The sequence below is a fragment of the Chlorocebus sabaeus genome, chromosome 11 (assembly GCF_047675955.1).
Source record: "Chlorocebus sabaeus isolate Y175 chromosome 11, mChlSab1.0.hap1, whole genome shotgun sequence".
NCBI lineage: Eukaryota > Metazoa > Chordata > Mammalia > Primates > Cercopithecidae > Chlorocebus > Chlorocebus sabaeus.
Window position 1 is genome coordinate 110,423,829 of NC_132914.1, and position 25,646 is coordinate 110,449,474.

The 25,646-nt window shown below is 53.3% G+C and overlaps 2 protein-coding genes across 8 annotated transcripts in view; one reads left to right on the forward strand and one right to left on the reverse strand.

Moving 5' to 3' along the window:
• TPCN1 (two pore segment channel 1) overlaps nt 1–21,392 on the forward strand; it is a 76,504-nt gene extending 55,112 nt beyond the window's left edge. For 4 of the 6 annotated variants that reach the window (XM_008004816.3, XM_073021136.1, XM_073021135.1 and 1 more), the window contains 17 exons: nt 90–214; nt 1,049–1,097; nt 1,634–1,697; nt 3,250–3,294; nt 7,184–7,240; nt 7,321–7,374; nt 8,472–8,544; nt 9,922–10,029; nt 11,101–11,172; nt 11,698–11,787; nt 13,075–13,190; nt 13,915–13,961; nt 14,564–14,632; nt 14,828–14,912; nt 15,840–15,979; nt 16,172–16,252; nt 18,854–21,392. In XM_008004816.3, coding sequence (XP_008003007.3) covers nt 90–214; nt 1,049–1,097; nt 1,634–1,697; nt 3,250–3,294; nt 7,184–7,240; nt 7,321–7,374; nt 8,472–8,544; nt 9,922–10,029; nt 11,101–11,172; nt 11,698–11,787; nt 13,075–13,190; nt 13,915–13,961; nt 14,564–14,632; nt 14,828–14,912; nt 15,840–15,979; nt 16,172–16,252; nt 18,854–18,970 — 1,392 coding nt within the window. In that variant the 3' untranslated portion in view covers nt 18,971–21,392. Of the gene's footprint in view, nt 1–89; nt 215–1,048; nt 1,098–1,633; nt 1,698–3,249; nt 3,295–7,183; nt 7,241–7,320; nt 7,375–8,471; nt 8,545–9,921; nt 10,030–11,100; nt 11,173–11,697; nt 11,788–13,074; nt 13,191–13,685; nt 13,962–14,563; nt 14,633–14,827; nt 14,913–15,839; nt 15,980–16,171; nt 16,253–18,853 lie in introns of those variants that run through there. The other 2 variants (XR_012094595.1, XR_012094596.1) reach the window with 2 other exon arrangements.
• A 185-nt stretch (nt 21,393–21,577) lies between these two features.
• Nucleotides 21,578–25,646, reverse strand: part of SLC8B1 (solute carrier family 8 member B1) — a 38,556-nt gene continuing 34,487 nt past the window's right edge. For both annotated transcript variants that reach the window (XM_073021139.1, XM_073021138.1), the window contains one exon: nt 21,578–23,090. In XM_073021139.1, coding sequence (XP_072877240.1) covers nt 22,924–23,090 — 167 coding nt within the window. In that variant the 3' untranslated portion in view covers nt 21,578–22,923. The remainder of the gene's footprint in view (nt 23,091–25,646) is intronic.

Consider the following 25,646-nt stretch of genomic DNA (forward strand, 5'->3'; position numbering starts at 1 on the left):
GAATGAACAGAGCTGGAGTGGATCTGGAGTGGGTGCCCCAAGGGAAAGGGAGTAGTCTGGGTTCCACACTGCTCCTCCCTCTCCCCCAGAGGCCCGCCGGCATCTCCTACAGGCAGTTTGAAGGCCTCATGCGCTTCTACAAGCCCCGGATGAGTGCCAGGGAGCGCTATCTTACCTTCAAGGCCCTGAATCAGAACAACACACCTCTGCTCAGGTAAGAGCAGGTGCCTGGTAGGGGCAGCGTGACCAGACAAGGCGTTCATGTCTAGAGTGAACCAGGGCATGTGAAGGCCGTGGAGGTGGGCAGGCCTATAGGCTTGTCAGAGACTTCAGTTTCCTCCACAGAGATGTTTATCCATGTGGACTTACAGACTGGATTCACCAGGATTCCTTTTGCAAGTGACAAAAGTCCAACACAAATCCAATTCAAACTGACTTGAGAAAAAAGGAGCTCATGGAGTGGACTGGCCCAGCTGCTGGCCCTCGAACCCCCAGTGGGGTAGGATAGTCCCATGTGAGCCAGGTGGACAGAGAGGGGTGAATATACTTCCCCCATCCCCTGCACACACCTGGCTCGGCCGCAGAGAACTGACCCTAGATCTCCAGGGGCAGGATTGGTCTTCCAGGCTGTTGATGACCAAGCCCTGTCCACAGCAGCCTGCTGTGGAGCTGAGAACAAGCCCTGTTTGAGCTGAGCTTGAGTCCCAGGTGTTACATTAAGGCCCCTGCTAAAAGGCGAAGTTTCTGTCCTCGTAAGAATCCTAGTACTCCAGCAGCTGCCTCTCCAGGGCACTGACACTGTCCGTAGTTAGTGCAGTCGATGGAGACTAAGTGGATTACATATTCGTAGTACCTCAGGGTCAGAGGAGATCCAAACAATCGCAGGTAAAGGATCCCCCAGCACTGCTGTGCTGGGACTCACACGGTGTCCCCTCCCTTCCTCCTACCCTCACCCTGTAAAGGTGTCCATAGGCAGGCAAGTAAGAGAAGCAAAGCTCAGTGGAACTATGTTCTGATATTTTGTCCCTTTTTATTTTGCTTTTGGCAGCCTAAAGGACTTTTACGATATCTACGAAGTTGCAGCTTTGAAGTGGAAGGTGAGTTCTCCTCTGAGACCATAGAAGGAGTAGACAGACAGGTCCCCAGGTGGGGCAGTGAGAAGCAGGGACACCCCAAGATCGAGCTCTCTCCCTGCTACAGCAGCTCAACCCCCAGCTTGGCATGGTACACTTCAGGGATCACAGGTGGCCCCCAGCCCCCAAATCTGCCCTTACATTTGTGACATAGTGTCATGGTTAACAGCACCCAATCTCACTTAGACCCCATTAGTCACTGTGTGACATCAGGCAGGTTGCTGAGCCTTTCTGAGCCTTGTTTTGCCTGGGAAGTGGCATAATGATAATCCCTACTGACAAAGCTAATTTCAGGACTATACTAAAATAATGCCTCTGCATGGCACATTGTAAATGCTTGGTACACACTGGCTGGCTGTGTTGTCAGATAGATCCCTGAAGGTTAACATTGTTCCCCAGTTTAGCAGGGTGAACAGGAAAGGAAGCCAGCATCCTGGCTCCAGGGCACGGCTCTGGTCCCTGGCCCTGACACCCTCCCTCTTGGTCCTGTTGTCTACCAGGCCAAGAAAAACAGAGAGCACTGGTTTGATGAGCTTCCCAGGACGGCGCTCCTCATCTTCAAAGGTAAGTGGGTTTGAATATGGCAGGTGTTGGCAGCTGGGGGCTGATGGAAGTTTTCAGAGACCGCAGAGGAGCATCTGAGGAGAGGTTCAGACAGGTGTGTGTGTGTGTGTCTGAATGTGTGTGTGAAGAGACAGCGTGATTACCCCAGCAGGGAGGTAAGCGTGGTAGGAAGCAGATTAGGAGAGAAATGGGTAACTTAACCCAACCAAAATGGGTAACTTAACCCAACCAAGACATTTGGGGAATTTTTCTTTTTTCATACAAAAGCAAAGATATTCATTGAAGAAACTTGAAAGTGAGATAATTAGAAGTAAATGGAAATTTACCACCCAGATAACCACTGTTAATTCTCTCATGTGTTTCCCTCCGTGCCGTTTTTCTATGCATTTTTAAAACAATAGGGTGACATTATATATTCTATTCTGTTATCTACCTTTTCATCCAATTTTTTATATATATATATATATGTATTTTTTTTTTTTTTTTTTTTGAGATGGAGTCTTGCTCTGTCGCTCAGGCTGGAGTGCAGTGGTGCGATCTCAGCTCACTGCAGCCTCCGCCTCCCAGGTTCAAGTGATTCTCCTGCCTCAGCCTCCTGAGTAGCTGGGACTACAGGCACTTGCCACCGTGCCTGGCTAATTCTGTGTGTGTGTGTTTTTAGTAGAGACAGGGTTTCACCATGCTGGCCAGGCTGGTCTTGAACTCCTGACCTCGTGATCTGCCTGTCTTGGCCTTCCAAAGTGCTGGGATTACAGGAGTGAGCCACCATGCCCAGCCCCAGTAATATATTTTTACCCTCCTCTTATGACAGGATATATACTTACTTTGCATGACCCCTTGAATAACGCTTGTGTAGTGTAAAGTTTGAAAATTTGAAATTGGGTGCTTATATTATTAACCTGACAATTGCCCGTTAATTTCATGCCAGTTTCAGCAGTGGTCAGCAGAGCTTTGCCTTGCTCTATCTCGATTCCAGGTTGCTCAGCCTCTCCCCAGAGCAGCTGCAGTCAGTGCAGTCTTGTCTGGGGTTCTGAACAGAAGTGTGGGTACCACTCTTTGAGTAGGACCCTCCTTTCTTAACCTCTGGGCTAAAGACCATGCTTACCTGCATGCACAAAGAATGTGGTAGGTGGTCGCACCTGCCCAGAAGGAGATAATAATAATAAAGGATACGGGGCCCGGCACGGTGGCTCACGCCTGTAATCCCAGCACTTTGGGAGGTTAAGGTGAGCGGATCAAGAGGTCAGGAGATCGAGACCATCCTGGCTAACACGGTGAAACCCCGTCTCTACTAAAAATGCAAAAAATTAGCCGGGCGTGGTGGCGGGCACCTGTAGTCCCAGCTACTCAGGAGGCTGAGGCAGGAGAATGGCATGAACCTGGGAGGCGGAGCTTGCGGTGAGCCGAGATCACACCACCGCACTCCAGCCTGGGCGACAGAGCAAGACTCCGTCTCAAAAAAATAAAATAAAATAAAAAATAAAAAATGAAGGATACAGTAGGGGAAACAAGTGCATAAATTTACATTTTAACAAGTCTTTTCTTCAAATAGGCATTAATATCCTTGTGAAGTCCAAGGCCTTCCAGTATTTCATGTGTAAGTATGAAATATCTCCACTCTAGGCCACTTTCCCCCTGAGTCCTTTGCTGTTCTAGAAGCAGGAGAGGCAAGAGATTGGTCCTAGAATCTTGTGTTTGACTTTTTACTGTGGGGAATTCTCAGCATGTATAAAATTGGAGAAAACATTACCACACGCATCCCCGTGCCCGTCACCCATCTGTATCCTCACTCCGGCTCATCATCCCCTCTAGCCCTAGATTTTTTGGAAGCAAATTCCAGAACTACAGAGTTGATTGGTCGATATGTCTCTTGAGTTTGTTTTAATCTCTAGGCTCCTCTTCCTCCCCTCATGCAGTATTTAGGTGAGGAAGCAGGATTTGGGTTTTGTGTGTTCCTCTGTTGCCCTTTCCTGGAATTTGGTAGTTCTATCTAGAGCTATGCTGTGCAGTGTGGAAGCCATTGGCCACATGCGGCCATTTACATTTAAGCTAATTAAAATGAAAAAATCAGCTTAGCAGTCACATTCCAAGTGCTTAATAGCCATAAATGGCTAATGACTACCAATTGGATGGTGCAGATAAGAAAATTTTCATTGTCACGAAAATTCCCTTGGACAGTACTAACCTAGAGGCTTGATCCAATTTGGTCTTTCCAAGGAGCTCTGGTTCCTTTTAGTAGGAGATGGTGTTAGAGACACAATTCGAGGCGTTGAGTGCTTGTTGCTTGGGTTGGTCATTGTTTCTAGGCCTTCCCATGGACAGAACTAGGGTTTTGTTTCTTTAAAGATAAACTGTTGTGAGTTCATGCTGATACTTCACATTCAGGCCTGCAGGGATTTTAAGATTAAGAATCTAGATGTGTAAGACTGATTTCATGAATCTTACACATCTAGATTCTCAATCCTTTTTTTTTTTTTTTTTTTTGTGAGACAGAGTCTCATTTAGTCTCTCAGGCTAGCGTGATCTCGGCTCACTGCAACCTCCACCTCCCGGGTTCTAAGTGATTCTCCTGCCTCAGCCTCTCGAGTAGCTGGAATTACAGGTGTGCGCCACCACGCCCGGCTATTTTTTTATTTTTAGTAGAGATGGAGTTTCACCATGTTGGCCAGGCTGGTCTCGAACTCCTGACCTCAGGTGATCCATTTACCTCAGTCTCCCAAAGTTCTGGGATTACAGGCGTGAGCCACGTGCCCGGCCTAGATTCTCAATCTTAAAATCCAGGTTGTCTTTGAAGACAATCAGACACCAACAAAGAAGAAAAATATCCAGGTTCCTAACTACACTGGCACAGTTATTCATTTGCTTTATCTCACAGTCCCAGGATAACAACTGCAATCCAATCCCAATGATATAATTCCTAGAAACATCAGTCTGGGGATGTACATTCAGATTACTGTGGGGTTTTTGTTTGTTTGAGACAAGGACTTAGTCTGGTGCCCCAACAATGGCACAGTTATAGTTCACTGCAGCCTTGACTTCCCAGGCTCAATCCATCCTCCCACCTCAGTCTTCTGAGTAGCTGGGACCACAGGTGCGCACTGCCACACCCGGCTAATTTTTTTATTTTTTGTAGAGTTGGAGTATCCTCATGTTGCTCAGGCTGGTCTTGAACTCCTGGCCTCAAGCCATTCTCCTGCCTTGGCCTCCCATAGTGCTGGGATTACGGGTGTGAGCCACTGTGCCTGGCCTTGTGTTTTAAGGTCACCTGGAATAGTTCCTTTCCATGTGGACATGTCACCAATGGGATATACATTTGGATTTTTTTATGCCGTGTTATTTTTTATTTTTTGGGATTGCTTTTGACATTTTATTTTATTTTATGGCCAGGCATGGTGGCTCAGACCTAAAATCCCAGCACTTCAGGAGGCTGAGGTGGTTGGATTGCTTGAACCCAAGAGTTCGAGACCAGCCTGGGCAACATGGTGAGACCCCCATCTCTACAAAAAAATACAAAAGTTAACTGAGTGTGGTAACTCACACCTGTAGTCCCAGCTACTTGGGAGGCTGAGGTGGGAGGATCACCCGAGCCTGGGGAGGTTGAGGCTGCGGTGCGCCGTGATGGCGCCACTGCACTCCAGCCTGGGCAACAGAGTGAGATCCCCCATCTCAAAAAAAAAAAAAAAAAAACCCAAATTTTGTTTCATAATTACGTAAATTAGGACTGGGCATGGTGGCTCATGCCTGTAATCCCAACACTTTGGGAGGCCGAGGCAGGCAGATCACTTGAGGTCAGGAGTTCGAGACCAGCCTGAGCAATGTGGTGAAACCCCATCTCTACCAAAAATAGAAAAAAGTAGCCATGCACACCTGTGGTCCCAGTTACTTGGGAGGCTGAGGCGGGAGGATCGCTTGATCCTGAGAGGCAGAGGTTGCAGTGAGTTGTGATGGCGCCACTGCACTCCAACCTGAGTGACACAGCGAGACTCCATCTCAAAAAAAAGCAAAAAAATTATGTGAAATACATGGTTCCAAGTCAGATCTACAAAAAATACATATATTGAAGGAAATTTCATTTCTATCCCTGTCACTTCCCACAGTGGGCAACTTTTATTTATGGCTTCTTCCATTGTTTAAAACCTGTAAGTTGGATGCATATCAATATCTCTGTCTTAACCAATAGCATATTTTATGCACTTTTTTCTGCCACCTGGCTTTTTGCAGTTAACAATGTGCCCTGGAGACCAATTCATGGTAATATGTAGAAATGAGGTTGGGTATGGTGGCTCACACCTGTAATTCCAGCACTTAGGAAGGCAGAGGCGGGTGGATTCTTTGAGCCCAGGGGTTTGAAACCAGCCTGGGCAATGTGGCAAAACCTCAGCTCAACAGAAAATACAAAAATTAGCTGGCATGGTAGTGTGCGCCTGTGTTCCTAGCTCCTTAGGAAGCTAAGGTGGGAGGATCGCTTGAGCCCAGGAGGTGGAGGTTGCACTGAGCCAAGATCACACCCCACTGCACTTCAGCCTGGGTGACAGTAAAACCCTGTCTAAAAAAAAAAAAAAAAAAAAAAAAAAAAAAAAAAAAATTAATATGTAGAAATGTACCTCGTTTCTTTTCTTCTCTCTTAGAGAGAGGGTCTGTGCAGTGGCACAAGCATGGCTCACTGCAACCTTGACCTCCTGTGTTCAAACGGTCCTCCCACCTCAGCCTCCTGAGTAGCTGGGCCCACAACTACCACACCTGGCTAGTTGTTTTTATTTTTTGTAGGGATGTGGTCTCCCTGTGTTTCCCAGGCTGGTTTCGAGCCGCTGGGCTCATGCAGTCTGCCTGCCTCAGCCTTCCAAAATGCTGGGATTACAGGTGTGAGCCACTGTACCCAGCCTGTGTTTGTTTTTATGGTTAAAGTATGCCACTTTATGAACGTATCATAGTCTGTTCAACCACTCCCCTACTGATGATCATTGAGATTGTTGCTACTGTTTTGCTATCACAAATAGTGCTGCAGTGAATAGCTTTCAGATACATCTTACATTTTTGCTAGTGCATCATTGGGATGGTTTCTGGAAAGTGGGATCGCTAGGTAAATGGCTTAATGCATATGCAGTTTTTCTAAAGAGTTCATGCAATTTTTTTAAATTAGAAGTCTCTAGGGGAAAACACATGTTTTCAATACTTGAATGCCTTGTATATTGTCCATTTTTTACACCAATTTGGAATAATCTCTACATCATAACTGGTATTCACACAGTGACAGAGGGAGTGTATTTAGAAATTTGTAGCTGTTTCTAGGTGAAAACACTGGTTGATTTAGCTCCCTTGGTAAGAGCACAGAGCAGAAAGACGTTCCCTATCAAATGGGTGTGTGGAGCAGCCCTGTTCTCCCCATCCCGTAGAGCTCCAGAAAGTTAACCAGGGACGGCAGCTGTGACCTGCAGATTTCTAAGCCCCCGTTATTTTTCTGTCTTTTACGGGCCTGTGTATTTCAGACTTGGTGGTGGCAGTCAACGGGGTCTGGATCCTCGTGGAGACGTTTATGCTGAAAGGTGAGCCCTGCTTGGGGACTGGCCGTGTCCTGGCCGGCACACCCAGCTTGCCTGTGAGCTGCTACTTCTCTGCCTTACAGGTGGGAACTTCTTCTCCAAGCACGTGCCCTGGAGTTACCTCGTCTTTCTAACTAGTAAGTTTCTGACATGGCTTTGCTGGACTGCTTGTTTTAAAATTGTCTGGGAGAACTTTTATTCAGTATAGAACCTCATGGTTCTTCTCTAAAACAGGAAGCTATAAAGAGACGGAGTATTTAGTCGGATTCCATGTTGTCCCTGTTTAAAACTCTTTCGTGGTTGTCCACTGCCCTCTGGATGGAGCCCAGAATCCTAGGCGTGTGTGGCCCTCCACTCGCTTGCCAGCGCCGTGTCCCCTGCTGCACACTGTTGCCCTCCTCAGTGGCCTCTGCTGCCTGCTGCTCTCGCCTGCCTCTGGGCTGTGCACAGGGGTTTCCTCTGCCTGCTGGCGTCTCCCCCAGCCTCTTCCTGACTTTCCTGCTCCTTCTATCAAGTCTGAGCACACTGTGCTGTCATTCCCTGTTGGTGTCTTTTCTCCCACCGAGCTGATAAGCTCTCTGCCCCAAGGGGTGCCCTGCACTGGTCACTGTTGCACACCTGGTACCCAGTGCAAGGCCCAAGATGGAAGGGGTGGTCAGGACACACCTGTTGGATGGACAAATGGTTAGCAGAGCCCTGCCCAGAGACGGGAAGGGAGGATTTCTCTCTCTCTTTTTTTTTTGGCAGGATCTTTCTCTGTCGCCCAAACTGGAGTGCAGTGGTGTGATCATAGCTCACTGCAACCTCAACCTCCCGGGCTCAAGGGATCCCAAGTAGCCTCAGCCTCCCAAGTAGCTGGGATTATAGGCACACAGCGCCACCATGCCTGGCTAATTTTTGTATTTTTTGTAGGGGTCTCACTATGTTGCTCAGGCTGGTCTCCAACTCCTGGGCTCAAGTGATCCTCCTCTCTTGGCCTCCCAAAGTGCTGGGATGATAGGCATGAACCACTACGCCTGGCCAGTTTCTTTTAAGCAGATTATTCAGTTGCCCACCATCTGGGCCCTCTCATGGAGCACCTGCTCTCACGGTGGGACATGAGTGAGGCCTGGGCTCAGCCTGGAGAGCACATGGCCAGCAGGAAGGCTGCAGACTGTGGAGGAGCCTCAAAAAGGAGACCGAGCAGGGGGAGGATGTGGCGGGGCTGCTGCCGATGGACTCCTTCTGTCCGCAGTCTATGGGGTGGAGCTGTTCCTGAAGGTCGCCGGCCTGGGCCCTGTGGAGTACTTGTCCTCCGGATGGAACTTGTGAGTGGACAGCATGTCTCTGACGCAAAGCTGAAACTCTGATGGTGGCCCCAGACCCTTCTCTGCACACCCCAATCCCGGGCCATATCTGGAATTGCAGAGGGAAGGTCTGAGGACGGGCCGAGGCCTGTGTCTCCCTCAAGCAGCCCTGCCCCCAGCCCAGGAACTCCCCAGGGTCCGGCCCTTGTCTGAAGCCTCTCAGACCACCCACGCCAGTCCTTCTGGAAATGGCCTCTTGAGGTGCCACAGGCTGGTTGGCTCTTCCTGAGTCATTAAACTTTTTTCTCTTCCATAAAAACCACAATGCCCACAGAGAAGAATGCGCCCCCACTTTCCTTGATCAGCAGTATTGAGACCTACGTGGCCCTTCTGCCTGTTCCCCAGAGCGTGGGAGGTCACTTCCCTGCCCTGTTCAAGTTAACTGGCCTGTGAAGTCAGGCTGCACTCATGAGGTCTTGGGCCGAGAGGGCGAGGGGGTTGACACGCAGTGTGGGCCGCGAGGGCGAGGGGGTGGACACGCAGAGTGGGCCGCGAGGGCGGGGGGTTGACACGCAGTGTGGGCCGCGAGGGCGAGGGGGTGGACACGCAGAGTGGGCCGTGAGGGCGGGCAGGTGGACACGCAGAGTGGGCCGCGAGGGCGGGGGGGGTGACACGCAGAGTGGGCCGCGAGGGCGGGGGGGTGACACGCAGAGTGGGCCGCGAGGGTGGGGGGGTGACATGCAGAGTGGGCCGCGAGGGCAGGCGGGTGGACACGCAGAGTGGGCCGCGAGGGCGGGGGGGTGACACGCAGTGTGGGCCGCGAGGGCGGGGGGATGACACGCAGTGTGGGCCGCGAGAGCAAGGGGGTGGACACGCAGAGCAGAGTTGGGAGGAGCTGACAGCACATGTGTGCCCTGTGTGTCTGGAGAGGAGAGAGGGTCCTCTGGCTTGGGGCAGGGCAAGCTGTTCTAATGGGAATCTCACTGGAAGGGCCTGCTCTCTTCCCTCAGAAAGTTCCTTGGGGTCAGGCTGGTCCGCAGTGTGTAGCCAGATGTCTGTTGAGCGGAAGACGAGGCCTGTCTCCAGGGCTGCGGATGCCGGGGCTTCTTTCCTCCCTGTCGTTAGACCAGCACGGGGCCCTTTGGAGGGGGTTCCTGGGCATTTCTGGCCCTGGGGTCAGAGCACTGAGGCCTGACTCCCAAGACGCATGCTGGGACAGGGCCTGGCCACCTTGAAGCCCCAGGGTGGCAGGAAGTTCTTCCCGCAGCCGGCTGGTTCCTGTTGGTGTTGCTGTGTCTGGGCTCCGTGGGAGGGTGGCTGTGCACGGTGCCAGGGAGGGGAGCAGGCGCAGGGAGGCTCAGGGCCACAGGGTGGACCTTGGCCTCTCCCCTCCTGCAGGTTTGACTTCTCCGTGACAGTGTTCGCCTTCCTGGGACTGCTGGCGCTGGCCCTCAACATGGAGCCCTTCTATTTCATCGTGGTCCTGCGCCCCCTCCAGCTGTTGAGGTGATGGGGCAGGGCAGAGCTGGAGAAGGAGAGGGAGAAAGAGAGGGAGGGCGGGAATGCCCCAGGATTGGTCTGGGAAGTGACCCAGAACGAGCCAGAAGGTTCATAAGCCAGAGTCATAGATGTCACCCCCTGCAGAAGTGCCATGGGGTCACCATCCCCACCCCTGAGGGTATGCAGGCTGCCTGTGCCCATCCCCTCACTGCACCAGGCACCTCTGGGCAGAGAAGCCCAGCCCATGACTCGTGTGCACCCCACCCGAGGTGGCATTGCACCAGCCACAGGAGCCCATGTGCTCAGTCACAGATCACAGAGCCACAGGTCTGAGGCTTGGAAGGGCCTTTCAGGGACCCCTCGTGCTTTTCTGGCTCAGCCTCTAGTGGAGAAAAGTCCTGTGTGGGTCCCAGTGATTTCCCAGGGACACTGGAGGAAGTCCCAGGCGAGCCTGCCCCACTGATGGTGTCTCTTCCTAATGAGGGGTCCCGAGGTTCTCTGCCCTCAGAGCCTGGGTTTGCCTCCTGACCCTCCAGCTGCAACCCCATCCACGTCCACCCCATCGTCTCCCAAGGCGGGATGGGCAGGGCAGGTGCCGGGAGGGGTGGTGGCGTCTATGGAGGAAAAGCCTACCGCTTTGGCGTGTGGGGGTGGCCTGGGGCTGTCCCTGAGTGTCCGCCTCCCTCCCACTCCCTGCCACCCTTCTTCACTGGTGAGCTCCGTTGCCCCTACTCCCCGGGGCACACAGGCTTCTCCCCCATCTTCCCCGGGAGCCAGGCCTTGCTCCTGTCTGAGCCTGCAGCTCTACTGCAAGGAGACGCAGCCTGGCCCTGCTCCTTGTCGTGGAAAGGCCCCACCCAGCCGGTGTCCTGGGGCCGCCACTGTCCCTTCCTTCATGCATGAGTCACCTGAGCCAAGCTCAGGGTTGGTGGCACCCAAGGGAGTAGACGCAGGTGGAGGAGATGCCCTCGCCTGTCTTCAGCATGTGGCATGTGGAAGGCGGGGCTGGCATGTTCTGAGGGCGGGGGCTGAGGCATGTGCCTGTGTGTGGAGGTGACGGGCGTCCTCCTCACTCAGGCTGTTTAAGTTGAAAGAGCGCTACCGCAACGTGCTGGACACCATGTTCGAGCTGCTGCCCCGGATGGCCAGGTACTGCCAGCCCCCACCCCGGCCTGCAGGTCCAGGTGCCATGCAGTGGTGCCCCGTGGGGGCGGGAGCCGAGTGGCAGTCGGGGGAAAGGAGTTCCACAAAGGACTGCAATCGAGGGCCTGACAGGGCTCCAAGGAGCCTGGAATCTTGACCACCACAGGTCTCCTGGGCACCATTTTTCTCCACTGACCTGTCTGACATATTTAGTAGGGAGGGCAGGGAGCTGTCAACTTGCTTACCACCTGTGTCTACGTTCACAGGTAAGGGGTCACCTGTGAGTCTACTTTCACAGGTAAGGGGTGAATCTCTGGGAAAGGGGCATTTGTTCATAGCGTCCTGACGTGAGCCGTTTTTCACCCCAGAGCTGCCCCACGAGGCCCCTTCCCCGCAGACACTTTCCAGTTGGTGAACCGACCTGGGGCGTGGCCCCACAGTCAGCCCCACGGGTCCGAGGAGGCCGGGGCTGTGGAGGAGTCGTTCCCCCTCCTGCCGGCCCCACATCACCCTGCCCCTGTCGCCCCACAGCCTGGGCCTCACCCTGCTCATCTTTTACTACTCCTTCGCCATCGTGGGCATGGAGTTCTTCTGCGGGATCGTCTTCCCCAACTGCTGCAAGTGAGTAGGCGGTGCCCGGCCCCACCCAGCCCCAGGCAGTCTGCGTTTCCGGGACAGAGGGCTGGCCAGGGCCAGGATTGGTGTCCTTGTGGCCTTGGGGTCCTCAGGGATGCTCCTCTCTGAGCAACCACCTTGCTTTGCTTTCAGGGCTTAGTTGAGTGCAGTGAGCTAAACAAGGGTCCTGGACTCAGGGTCCCTGTTCCCCATCCCCCAGATAGGGTCGGGAGCCATCAGCTCACCCTCTGTCGAGGGCTGGAGACCACCCCCGAAGTAGCCCCGGTCCCAAGGTCAAATGCCATGGCTTCCTCCCACTTCTCTCCTGGAGTGGCTGGGGACCTGGGCCAAGACCAGTCTTCTAGGGATAGCATCATAGGATAAGACAGACGGACACGTGCAAGAAGGTCATGGTGCTCAGGGATGGGGAACAGAGAGTGAAATCTCCCATGACCACTCCCTTTCTCCTGAGCCGCCACAGTGAAATCACTGCACACCGCCATTCATTCATCCTCAGTTCAGAGTCCTCTTACATTTGGTCTTTACAGCCTCAAGCACCGATGAGGAAACAGTTTTACAAAGACACTGGTAGCTTTGAGACCCAGTTTGAGTGTCAAGCTTGGTCTGGAACCAGAAGCCTATAGCAGTGAGTCCCAGACTTTAGAGCACATTGCAGTCACCAGGGAGCTTAGTGCAAGCTCGAGACCTCACCCGTGCATCTGATGCGTGCATGTGGGAGGAGGCTCCCTGGTGGCCCAGACACTAGACTTCTATAAATATTAGCATGGATATTAATAGAACAGCCATAAAGGATTAGAAGAAAAGTGGCAAATATGAGCTCCTCAAAACAGGGCCAACCTTTTCAAATACTTGCTCAGGCCAAGTATCAGGGAAGCCCCAGTAGGGAATTCCTTCCCTGGGGCTGTGGCCTAGTGTCCAGCCTCAAGAGCAGATCCTAGACGGGGCAGGTGCAGAGGAGGCCCTTGCCTCTCCTCCCTCCCCTGCAGGCAGTGGTGCGAGAGAAGGCCCCGCCTGCAGCAGAGAACTTCCAGGTGACAGAGGTGGGTCAGGCTGGCCAGGGGCTCCCACCAAGCCCAGCAGGCAGGAGTAGCCAAGGGCGTTCCTCCAGCGGGGACCCAGGCATGAGGTGGAGAGGGTTAGGCAGGAAACGAGACTGCGGGCAGAACAGAAGGATCCTTGGCCAGACTTTGGTTTGTTTCAGAGTTCTGTCCTCTCTGGAGGTGACCGATCGCCTTGTGACCCTCCCTCCTTTCTCCCTTGTGCTCCGGCCAGCACGAGTACAGTGGCAGATGCCTACCGCTGGCGCAACCACACCGTGGGCAACAGGACCGTGGTGGAGGAAGGCTACTATTATCTCAATAATTTTGACAACATCCTCAACAGCTTTGGTGAGTGGGAAAAATCACAGGGGGCACATTCCCTGGGGACCCCGCCCTTGTCACCACGGGTCCCAGAGGTGTTGTAGCAAAAGTGTCTGGGCCTCTCCCTCCAGCACCGAGGGCCACACTTTCTGGAAGCCTCCCTGGCCCAGGTGGAGGACATGGTCTGCCCAACCTTAGCAGTGAAGTCCAGGCTGGATCCCGGAGCTCACTCAGTTGCCTGATTCCACTCTTTCCTGATACTTTCTCAGTATTTGGGGAGGAGAAGAGCTGCAAGCCTTAGCTGGGCGGGGTCCCCTCATCACAGTGCCACTTGCAGAATGGGACCCAGCCACACCAATGCTGCTGCAACTGCACTGCCCCCTGGCTCAGGCTGCCCACAGCCCTCTGCCCACCCCCATGAAGAGGCGAACACAGCCAAACCGCCTCTCCAGAAAAAGGGTGTGCCCCCATGACACCCCAGATCTGCACCCAGTAAGATCCAGATGGTCTCGTGTGGCACAGGCTGCCGAGGCAGAGGGTGTGTCCTCTTGGGGCCGGGCCACAATGTCCTGTGGAGCCGGCGCCCTAGGAGTGCCTTGCCTGGTCCTTCCTGGAGCTCACAACCCAAGCGGTCGTATGGTGACCCCCTCATCTCAGCACACGGCACCCAGGATAGCTGGCAAGAGGCCACTCGAAGTTGACTTTGAAGTGGGGCCTCATCAGAATGCTGCTTTCTCCCTTCCCCTGGCAGTGACCCTGTTTGAGCTCACAGTTGTCAACAACTGGTACATCATCATGGTAAGAGCTCGGGCACCTCTGGGGGTGTCTTCCCATCAGTCCTGGGGTCGACCCTGGGTCTCCCCCGAACCCAGGGTATATCGTTCTTCCCATAGCCGCAGGGCTGGGGGTCTTGAGTCATGCTGTGTTGGTGTTCAGCCACAGGATGGCTGGGCCCCAGAAGCCACCCCTCCCAGCATTGGCTGGACTCGGCTGTCACTCCCATCTCCCTGCATGTTCCCAGCAGCCAGGAGATGCCACTTAGACTCTGGGTCTCTGTCCTGTCTCGCCCACTGTAGGGATGACATTTCCCTCTAGTGACAATGCGGCGAGCATTGCTGATCTCTTTATTCCATTCCTTAAACTTTCCCGACTCCCAGCCCTACTGGGATAAAGGCTGCCCTCGTTCTGGATCCAGCCGTCCAGGGGAGCAGCCAGGGCTTCTTCAGCAGTCAGGAATTAGTGTTGGGCCCAGAGGGGCAAGCTCCCTCTCCTCCGTCTCTCACAGCCAGCCACCAATCAGGGTGGGGTCTACGAAGAGCCGGGGCCATGGAGCAGCCTGTATAGACAGGGACCTGCCCTGCATGGGCACCCCCTCACTGGCTGCTTCCCTTGGCCTCCAGGAAGGCGTCACCTCTCAGACCTCCCACTGGAGCCGCCTCTACTTCATGACCTTTTACATTGTGACCATGGTAGGTCCCGGACCACAGAATGCTCTTTGTCCTTCGTCTTCCACATCACCAGCTGCCCCTGCTCTTCAGGCTGCAGCGTCAGGGGGTGGGGCTGTGTCCCCTATGGCCGGGCTCTGTTGGGCGTGGGCTGCGCAGCCACAGACACTCACCCACCCTCCTCCCCTGTCTTGCCCCTCCCTCCCTGTCCCTGGCCAGGTGGTGATGACGATCATTGTCGCCTTCATCCTCGAGGCCTTCGTCTTCCGAATGAACTACAGCCGCAAGAACCAGGACTCGGAAGGTCTGCAGGGATGATGCCTTGGGCATTTGATGTCTGCCGCCCACCCAGCTCTGTCTGTCTGTCTGGGTGGCCGTCCAGCCAGCCATCAGGCTGTCATTTTTCTGCTGTCTGGTTGTCCAGCTTATCTATCTGGCTTGTCTTTCTAGATCTTGTATTTGTATTCATTTTCAAATATTTAATGTCAGAAGACATGATCTAACTTTAAAAAAAGACAGTGCATGTCATAGTTGGAGAAAAATCAGGAAGTAGAGAAAGGCTTATGTGGCAGCAGCAGCCCGTGCCCTGCCTTCCCCCTCCCATCCTCCAGAGGCTTCTCCCTCTTAGCTATTTCTTCTGTTAGTCATCTCCACATTTCTCAATAATAGGTTCACATTACGGTTCTTGATTTAAATGGTGTAAACATTGTTTACAGCACAGGCGAATCGTATTCCTGCTGCAACTGGATGGTGCTGGCTTTAGTGACTGCCTGACTCTTTCCAAATTCAAAACTGTCCGCACTTGATTGCTTGAGCCCAGCAGGTCATGGCTGCAGTGACCATGATCACACCACTGCACTCCAGCCTGGGCAGCGGAGTGAGACCCTGTCTCTCAAAACAAACAGAATACCCCATCCCCACACCTGCTACTACTCATCCTCAGATCTCTGTCGTATCAGACCGTCTGACCATTTTTTCTGTGTTTAGAGGCCCCTTCCTGAAACCCTCTGGCCCTGTAACAGCTGCTGGCTAGACCTGCACTCCTGACATCACAGCAGAGGGAGGGGAAGGGAAGGGAGGGCCGAGGAGGAGAGCAGGATGCCAATGCAGTGTTGGTTTAGAGAGGGAACCTTAAGACCCCCTGTGGAGGGGGGTCAGGGAGGTACGAGACCCAGCCAGGTTGGTGGCTCCAGCCCCAGGCCCTTCCCACACCTGCCCTCCCTCCCTGCAGTTGATGGTGGCATCACCCTTGAGAAGGAAATCTCCAAAGAAGAGCTGGTTGCTGTCCTGGAGCTCTACCGGGAGGCACGGGGGGCCTCCTCGGACGTCACCCGGCTGCTGGAGACCCTCTCCCAGATGGAGAGATACCAGGTGAGGAGCCCAGGCCCTGGTCCGAAGGAGGGAGGCAGGTTTCACCATGGTGTGATCCCTTCCCTCAGATATTGGTAACATTTTTGAGTGACACAGTTGCAAAAGCCGGAGAAGTGGGAGAGGCCAGCTGTGGCACCAGGGGTGGGACCTGAACATCTGCAGCCCAGCCCTGCAGCCTCTGCTCTTCCTTAGCAACGTTCCATGGTGTTTCTGGGACGGCGATCAAGGACCAAGAGCGACTTGAGCCTGAAGATGTACCAGGAAGAGATCCAGGTAGGAGCCTGGCTGACCACGCTGCTAGTCCTCCCCCGAGCTACGTCCTGGGAGGGGCAGGGAGCTGCTCCCCAGCCCTCTGAGGAGAGGGAGAAGGCTGGTAGAGAGATGTGGATCGTCCATCGGGACCACTGCTGGGGTTGTGTGGGACCTGAGTGGGGCCCACTTAGCCTTAAACCCTTGACACGTGCACAGCAGAGGCAGCTCTCCCATTTGCCTGCCGCCATGTCCCTGCCCCTTATGAATTCTCCAGAACCTTGTCTCCATCTCTTATTCTGAGTCAGCTGCAAACTCAAACATGTGTAGCAAGAAACAGTGAGCAAAGAGGAAAGAGCAGTGACGGTGGTGAACTGGCAAGGATGTGCCTGTCCAAAGGGGACACAGCCTCCTCCCAGCTCCAGCGAGTGCTGCCCAATAGGAAGGTCTACTGTGGCCAGGCTGCTTGGTGTTTTGTTTTGAGATGGAGTCTCGCTCTGTCTCCCATGCTGGAGTGTAGTGGCGTGATCTAGGCTCACTGCAACCTCCGCCTCCTGGGTTCAAGCGATTCTCCTGCCTCAGCCTCCCCAGTAGCTGGGATTACAGGCATACACCACCACACCTGGCTAATTTTTGTATTTTTAGTGGAGATGGGGTTTAGTGGCCAGGCTGGGACTGCTTGGAGTTTTTCATAATTGGGTGTTTGCTTTTTTTCTTTTAGAGGTGGTATCGCTCTGTCACCCAGGTTGGAGTCCAGTGGCGCGATCATAGCTCACTGTAGCCTCCAACCCCTGGGTTCAAGTGATCCTCCCCACTCAGCCTACCCAAGCAGCTGGAACTACAGGTGTGCACCGTGACACCCTAATTATCTTATTTTGTAGCAGTGAGGTCTTGCTATGGTCTCAAACTCCTGGCCTCAAGCGATCCTGCCACCTTGGCTTCTAATTTAAGAAAAGGCAGGCCAGGCACGGTGGCTCACGCCTGTAATCCCAGCACTTTGGGAGGCCAAGGCAGGCAGATCACTTGATGCCAGGAGCTCAAGACCAGTCTGGCCAACATGGTGAAACCCTGTCTCTGCTAAAAATACACAATTTAGCCAGGCCTGGTTCTGTGCACCTGTAATCCCAGCTACTGAGGAGACTGAGGCAGAATTGCTTGACTCCAGGAGATGGAGGTTGCAGTGAGTCAAGATCATGCCACTGCACTCCAGCTTGGGTGACAGAGCAAGACTCTGTCTCCAAAAAAAAAAAAAAAAGGCAGAGTCAGATGTTTTTCTTTTTCCTTTTCTTTGCACAATCTCCCAATCTCTACATATTGGCAGCTAAGGAAAATATCTCACAAAGCACCATGTAGGCTGGCACTTGGCACTGTGCCTTCCAGACCATGGGCCACCAGCACATGAGCCCTGCAGGGTCTTCTCAACCACCTCAGGGTTGCCAGGGCTCTGGGGAGCCTCTCCTACACCAGCTGTGGTGGCTTTGCTGTGTTTTCTGGCATTTTAACAGCTTGAAGCCCTTCTGTTTCACTAAAACGGTGACAATCAGGGTCCACACCTGAAAAGCAGGCGGTGCCATCCCCAAAGCAGCTTACACATTCTCTTCAGGAACACAAGAGACTCAGGCAGTGTTCTCTGGGCTGATGTGTAGTGGCTCACTGAACTTGGTATCACAGAGACATGGAAATAATAGAAGCGTTTGACCTTGGGCAAGTCACTCCATGCCTGTCTGTGCGAGCGGACAACTGTGCAGCAGCAGCCACTCAGGTGTGGTCGGAGGGAGGTGTGCTGCCCTCGGCCTCTGCCCTTCTGCCTGTCCATCTGCTCCAGGCCTCAGTTTTCCCCTCTGTAAAACAAGGGGGTCAGAACTAGGCCATCTCGAAGCTCTAAAAGTCTATGGTTCAGTCTTTTAAAAAGTAGGGTAGGGTATGGTGGTGCGTGCCTGTATTCCCAGCTACTTGGGAGGATGAGGCGGGAGGATCACTTGAGCCCCGGAGTGGAAGGCTGCAGTGAGCCGTACCTCGCCACTGCCCTCCAGCCTATGCCACACAGTGAGACTCTGTCTCCAAAAAAAAAAGGAAATGTGGGGTATACTTCTTAATTCCTTAATTAATTACCTGAATACCTCAGTCCCTGAAAATGTCAGAGGTTATCATCATGGCCTTGGGTGGTGCACTGTTGGATGTTTTCAGAATGACTTCACATTCCTGTTGGAGGGTGAAAGTTAGGTGAAGTATTAGCACAATACAGCTCTGAGCCTCGGTATCTCAGCTGTGAAATGGACACAATTCCTGCCAAGCTCAAAAGGGGTCCCTCAGGGGGACCCTTTAGTGAAGGGTTATGCTCACAAACAAGGGGCAAGGGTTGTTCCTGCTTGGACTTGTTGGAGAGCTGCTGTGTGCAAGCCTCCAGACACTAGGGAAAGATTTCATTGTCATTTTTGCCTCTGGGGCCATATTCAAAATTCCCAGCATTTCTGGGCCTGTGACAGGGGAGTTTCAGTACCAGATGGGTGAGGCTGGCAGCCCTGCCCCCTCCAGCCTGGATGCTGTGGGCTGTGTGACCTTGTGGGGTGGGCGGGGCACGGGGTGGGGTGCAGCCCTCAGCGCCCCCTCTGCTCTCTTCTCCAGGAGTGGTACGAGGAGCATGCCAGGGAGCAGGAGCAGCAGCGACAGCTCAGCAGCAGTGCAATGCCCGCCACCCAGCAGCCCCCCAGCAGCCGCCAGCGCTCCCAGACTGTTACCTAGCCCAGTGCCCGAAAGCCATCTCTTCTATGCAATAACACAATAGTATTACTCTACTGCGATGTACGGAACTGCGGTGTGTGTACACATACTCACGTATATGCACATATTTATATACAGGAAGAAAGAAGACAGACAAGATGGGGCTTAGTTTATAACCACCTTGCCCTGTTTTCCTTAACTCTAGAAGCCAGTTTGGTGAGGGGTGGGGTGTGGCCACCAGGTCTGAGCTCTTCCTACTGTGGAAGGCTCCAGAAGCCCCTTCACAAGGAAACCCCTCACCTGGATCCAGTCGACTCTGCGGGGCTTGCCCCCCATGTGGGCTGGCCTCCATCGGCCATGTCCAAAGCCGTCACTGCTACTGCTTCAGGCTCACGTGCCCCCAACCTGATGGCACCCCCACCCCCTCTCCCTGCGGGCATGCCACAGGTTTCTGGGTTTTGCTTTTGGGACAGAACCACTTAGGAAGGAAAGAACTCCTGGTCTCCAGGGTGGTGTTTCAGCTTCTGTGATAATGTCATGCAACACTCTTCGGGGACCAGTGCCCGGGATCTAATGGGAAGCGGAATTGGGGTGACTGTGCCCATGTGGCCAGAGCTCAGTTAGCCAGTTCCAGGCGGCCACAGACTACACTGACCAATCTCCTCTCTTGGCTCTGCAAGCCTCCCACCCAGCCTTCTCTGGCTTAACCCTTTACTGACAAAAATCCTTCCACAGTGGCCTCCTTGGGGACCCAGACCCTGGAGGAAGGGGCATGAGGCAGGAGGTAGGGCCGATGTCTGTAACCCAGACCACTTCCTGGAATGGGCTCTTGACCAAATCCCTTTTTTGTGATTTACCCATTCAAGCAAAACAACATTTTGATTAATTAAGGATTGTGCTAAGCTGATACCAGGTCCTTCACACATGTGCACTAGGAACAGGAGCGAACAGCACAAGGAGACGCTCCCTGTGGGACGCAGCAGCCCTGTGGCCGTGGCCCAGCTCCCAGCCACGCTCCCTGGCTCTGCTCACACCAGAGAATGCAATAGCAGGAGCTGTTGGTGCAGAAGTAGGTTCAGATGAACCCTCAGTTAACGTCACCACCCCCCTCTCCCGCCACGGTACCCACAGAGGCAGGGTCAGTGCAGAGGTTGCTTTGGTTCCGCTTTCCTGAGCCACAGAACAGAGCACAGCACAGGTTCCACAGCAGGAGCCGCAGCGGCAGCACGGAGGGTGCAGAGGGCAAGGAGTGTGCTGCCGGGCATTCCTGGCCGCCCCGGCCCTCTGGTGCCTGCTTTCTGTGACTTCAGAAGGAAGGTGGACAGAGGCTCCCTCTGGCCTTGTCCTTTTCCCAGCCACAGAACGGGCGAGGTGGTACCCAACCCCAGGGGAGCAGTACCTGGACCCCCAACCTCTGCTCACCTCCAAGGCCAAGCTGGATCCCATAGCCAGCATGGCATGGTTCTCCCCTTCCCCTCTTCCCAGGTCAGGGGAGTTGGAGAAGTGGTGGGTGTTTGTTTTTAAAGCACAGCCCTTTGGGAAAATCACAAATTATTGAGAATCACTGTGATTCCCCCAGGAGTCAGACTGACTTTGTCCTCTTCCTCTCTGGAGGGCCATGGGCCATCACCGGGAGCTCCACCTCGAGCCCCAGGCCAGAACCCCCTCCCTTTTGCAGAGAGGGAACTTGATTGCACAATTGGGTGCCTTTTAGCTTTTGTGTGTTGAAATGGGCATTTTGGAAGCAAGGGTCAAGGGACAGCTTCTAAAGGTGTGAGTCTCTGACCTGAGCATCTGGGCCTTGCCTCAGCCCTTTCTCCCCAAGGGTGGAAACCTGGAGGGGCCAGCAGCACCCCGGGGTCTGCCCAGGGGAGTAGAGGCCCCCAGGTGGGAAGGCCTATTCCAGGAGGAGGGGGATCTCAGCCCTGTTCAGAGCAAGTTAATGTGTCCATCCGCCCAACCCTGTCCTGAGAAAGGACCTGGTTTTGGCCAGGACCCGACAAATGCCTAATGGCAGCAGTGTTAACAGACCAGAGGTGGGCGCCCTTGTCACTGAGGCCAGGGACAGCTATCTCCAGGTTATGCCTCGCCCCACCAAGCAGGGAGTTGGGGTCCCCCCACAGGCTGTGAGCTCTGTGGGCCCTGGGATGTGATCTAGCTCAGATGCCCTCTCGTCCTTGATGTCACAGTTGAGTACACCCAAGTGACACTCACTGGCAGCCAGGGGCACAGCCTGGTGGTGGCGGCAATAGAACCGTGCTCCTCCCCAGCTCCTCGCTTCCCCTCCCACAACCCCAGCCTTACTCCACCATGCGGACAATCATTTTGTACGGATCACGGGAGCAATGCTGTACGGTTTTGTACATTGGTGATTTGTTTCCTAGAAAACCCACTATGTCTCTGGATTTCTGGCATATTAATAAAAGAGCCTCTGCTTTGTAAACACGGTCGCTGCCTCTTGACTTCCGTGGTTTCGGGTATTGTCGGGAGAGTGGCCCCATCCGAGGCCATGGCCACTCCTGATCCTGCCCCAGCCCCACCCTGAGTCGGGCCCTAGGCTCAGCCACTCAACGCTGGCCCCAGGTGAGGAAGAACTGGTGATAGTTGAGGGTATCATTTTCTCTACACTTGAAATTTTGAATTTTTTTTTTATTTGGAAAAAAGACAGTTGAATCCCTTTTCTTTACCAGCATAAGGCAGTCAGGCAAACCTAAGAGTTGCTTATTTCGGCAACATAAGGCAGGGTCACTGCGTGACAGTAAGAAGGCACGAGGTCCCCTCATCTGTCCTTTCCCAGCTCACAGGCCTTGGAACCCCACCCAGGGTCCCCCCTGAGAGAGGCACAGGCACGGTCCTACTGACTCCTGCTTGGCAGCTGGAGAAGCCCAAGTTCCAGCACAAACAAAGGAGTTTGTGGACAGTCAGGGGCAGAATCCTGGAGGGAGTGCCTGAGCCGCCATCCCATGTGGCAGCTGCTGGCGTAGCAGTGCCTCGGGTTGACGTCGTTTGGGGAGCAAGTGGGTTCAGTGAAGTGTATTGCCATGAATGGCACCCGCTGCTTTTGGCTTTATTAACGTGGCAAGGAGAAATTCAAAATTAAATATGTCTCGAATTCTGTTTCTGGCAGATGGTGCAGCTCTGAAGCTCAGCCCTTGGCGGCCTGATTCCCAGGGGTCCAAGCCACCCTTGTTCTCTGAGTCAGGGTTGGGTAGCCACTTGTGCCCTGAGAAGGTGCCAGAAGGCCTGAAGCCCAGGCAAGGGGAATGGGCAGCGCTTGTGTCTCAGGGGTACCTCCAGCATGGCCTGGAACACACCCAGCTGTCCCCTTCCCCCAAACTCCAGACCTTCTCAGAGGGGTTCTGGGGGTCATTCAAGGGGGCCTTCTAGCTTCTCTCTGGAACCCTTTGTCCAGAGCAAAGCCCAGTTTCCAAGGTCCCCACGGCAAGACTGTTAGATGCTGGCAGCAAGAGGTACAGAGCAGGCCGGGCGCTGTGGCTCATGCCTGTAATCCCAGCACTTTGGGAAGCCGAGGTGGGTGGATCACGAGGTCAGGAGATCAAGACTGTCCTGGCTAACACGGTGAAACCCCATCTCTACTAAAAATACAAAATAGCCAGGCATGGTGGGGGGCGCCTGTAGTCCCAGCTACTTGGGAGGCTAAGGCAGGAGAATGGCGTGAACCTGGGAGGCGGAGCTTGCAGTGAGCTGAGATCACACCACTGTACTCCAGCCTGGGCAACAGAGCAAGACTCCGTCTCAGGAAAAAAAAAAAAGTACAGAGCAGTTCTCTCAGCTCACAGCAGTGACCTCAGATCTCCAGCAGCAAGGGACACGTTCTCGTGCCCACAGGGGCCTTGCAGAAATGCTCCAGTCCCTGGGCCTCCCCCAGCAGGAGGGGCGGGGCTCCTGCCTGCAGTGAGGCCATAGCACTAAGCAGCTTCAGTCACGTGCTTTTCAGGCGAATCACTCCAAATTCAGTGAGGAGGGCCACGACAAGGAAGTTCAGGTAGAAGAGGAGCAGGCAAATGCCGTAGACTCTGCTGAGCTGGAAGCACTGCAATGGGACTGAGACCAGGGAGAAGACGAGGCTGAGCCCCAGGGCGCCTGCCAGGACCCACACCAGCAGTCCATCTGGCTCCAGCTGTGGAAGAATGAGGGGAGAGAGGCTGGGTCACTGCCCGTCACAGGCCCCGCCCCATCTGCAGCTAACATAACAATGCACCCTCAGCAATAATGCAACCTCAACAATGCACCCTCAACAACAATGCACCCTCAACAATGCACCCTCAACAACAATGCACCCTCAACAATGCACCCTCAACAACAATGCACCCTCAACAACAATGCAACCTCAACAACAATGCACCCTCAACAACAATGTACCCTCAACAGCAATGCAACCTCAACAACAACACACCCTCAACAACGCACCCTCAACAGCAATGCAACCTCAACAACAATGCACCCTCAACAACAACACACCCTCAACAATGCACCCTCAACAACAATGCAACCTCAACAACAATGCACCCTCAACAACAACGCACCCTCAACAGCAATGCAGCCTCAACAGCAATGGAACTTCAACAGCAATGAACCCTCAACAACAATGCAGCCTCAATAACAATGCACCCTCAACAACAATGCACCCTCAACAACAATGCAGCCTCAACAATGCACCCTCAACAACAATGCTGCCTCAATAACAATGGAACCTCAACAACAATGCACTCTCAACAACAATGCACCCTCAACAACAATGCAGCCTCAATAACAATGCAACCTCAACAACAATGCAACCTCAACAACAATGCACCCTCAACAACAATGCAGCCTCAATAACAATGCAGCCTCAACAATGCACCCTCAACAACAATGCAGCCTCAATAACAATGCAACCTCAACAACAATGCACCCTCAACAACAATGCACCCTCAACAACAATGCAGCCTCAATAACAATGCAGCCTCAACAATGCACCCTCAACAACAATGCAGCCTCAATAACAATGCAGCCTCAACAACAATGCACCCTCAACAACAATGCACCCTCAACAATGATGCACCCTCAACAGTGATGGAACCTCAACAGCAATGAACCCTCAACAACAATGCAGCCTCAACAATGCAGCCTCCACAACAATGCACCCTCAACAACAATGCAGCCTCCACAACAATGCACCCTCAACAACAATGCAGCCTCAACAATGCAGCCTCAACAACAATGCAACCTCAACAATGCAGCCTCAACAACAATGCAGCCTCAATAACAATGCAACCTCAACAACAATGCAACCTCAACAACAATGCACCCTCAACAACAATGCAGCCTCAATAACAATGCAGCCTCAACAATGCACCCTCAACAACAATGCACCCTCAACAATGATGCACCCTCAACAGCGATGGAACCTCAACAGCAATGAACCCTCAACAACAATGCAACCTCAACAACAATGCAGCCTCAACAATGCAGCCTCCACAACAATGCAGCCTCAACAATGCACCCTCAACAACAATGCAACCTCAACAACAATGCACCCTCAACAACAATGCACCCTCAACAACAATGCAACCTCAACAATGCACCCTCAACAACAATGCAACCTCAACAACAATGCACCCTCAACAACAATGCAACCTCAACAACAATGCAGCCTCAACAATGCACCCTCAACAACAATGCAGCCTCAATAACAATGCACCCTCAACAATGCAGCCTCAACAACAATGCAGCCTCAATAACAATGCACCCTCAACAATGCAGCCTCAACAATGCAGTCTCAATAACAATGCAACCTCAACAACAATGCAACCTCAACAACAATGCAGCCTCAACAATGCACCCTCAACAACAATGCAGCCTCAATAACAATGCAGCCTCAACAATGCACCCTCAACAACAATGCAGCCTCAATAACAATGCAGCCTCAATAACAATGCACCCTCAACAATGCAGCCTCAACAATGCAGCCTCAATAACAATGCACCCTCAACAATGCAGCCTCAACAATGCAGTCTCAATAACAATGCAACCTCAACAACAATGCAGCCTCAATAACAATGCACCCTGAACAACAATGCATCTTCAGCAATGCAGCCTCAACAATAATGCAGCCTCAACAATGCACCCTCAACAACAATGCAATCTCGGCCGAGCACAGTGGCTCATGTCTGTAATTTCAGCACTTTGGGAGGCTGAGGCAGGTGGATCACCTGAGATCAGGAGTTCAAGACCAGCCTGGCCAATACGGTGAAACCCTGTATCTACTAAAAATACAAAAATTAGCCAGGCATGGCGGTGTGCTACTGGGGAGGCTGAGGCAGGAGAATCACTTGAACTCAGGAAGCGGAGGTTGCAGTAAGCTGATATCGTGCTACTGCACTCCAGCCTGGGTGATGGAGTAAGACTCTATCTCAAAAAAATAAATAAATAAATAAAAATAACAACAACAATGCAGCCTCAACAATGTTTGAGGGCACCAGCTGGGGGCCAGTTGGGGAAGACTGGCCTGCAGCAGCCCGGCCTGCCCTGGGGGATGGCAGGCCCCACCCTAAAGTTACCCAGACATGGTCCCAGAAGTTTCCAGACTCAGAAGCAGCAGGGAAAGGGAACCTTCTCTTCCAACTTCAGCCAGGTCCACCTGCCTGGGTGCCTCTCCCCTGCCTCGAGTCAGATGTCATTATAATTCCCTCTG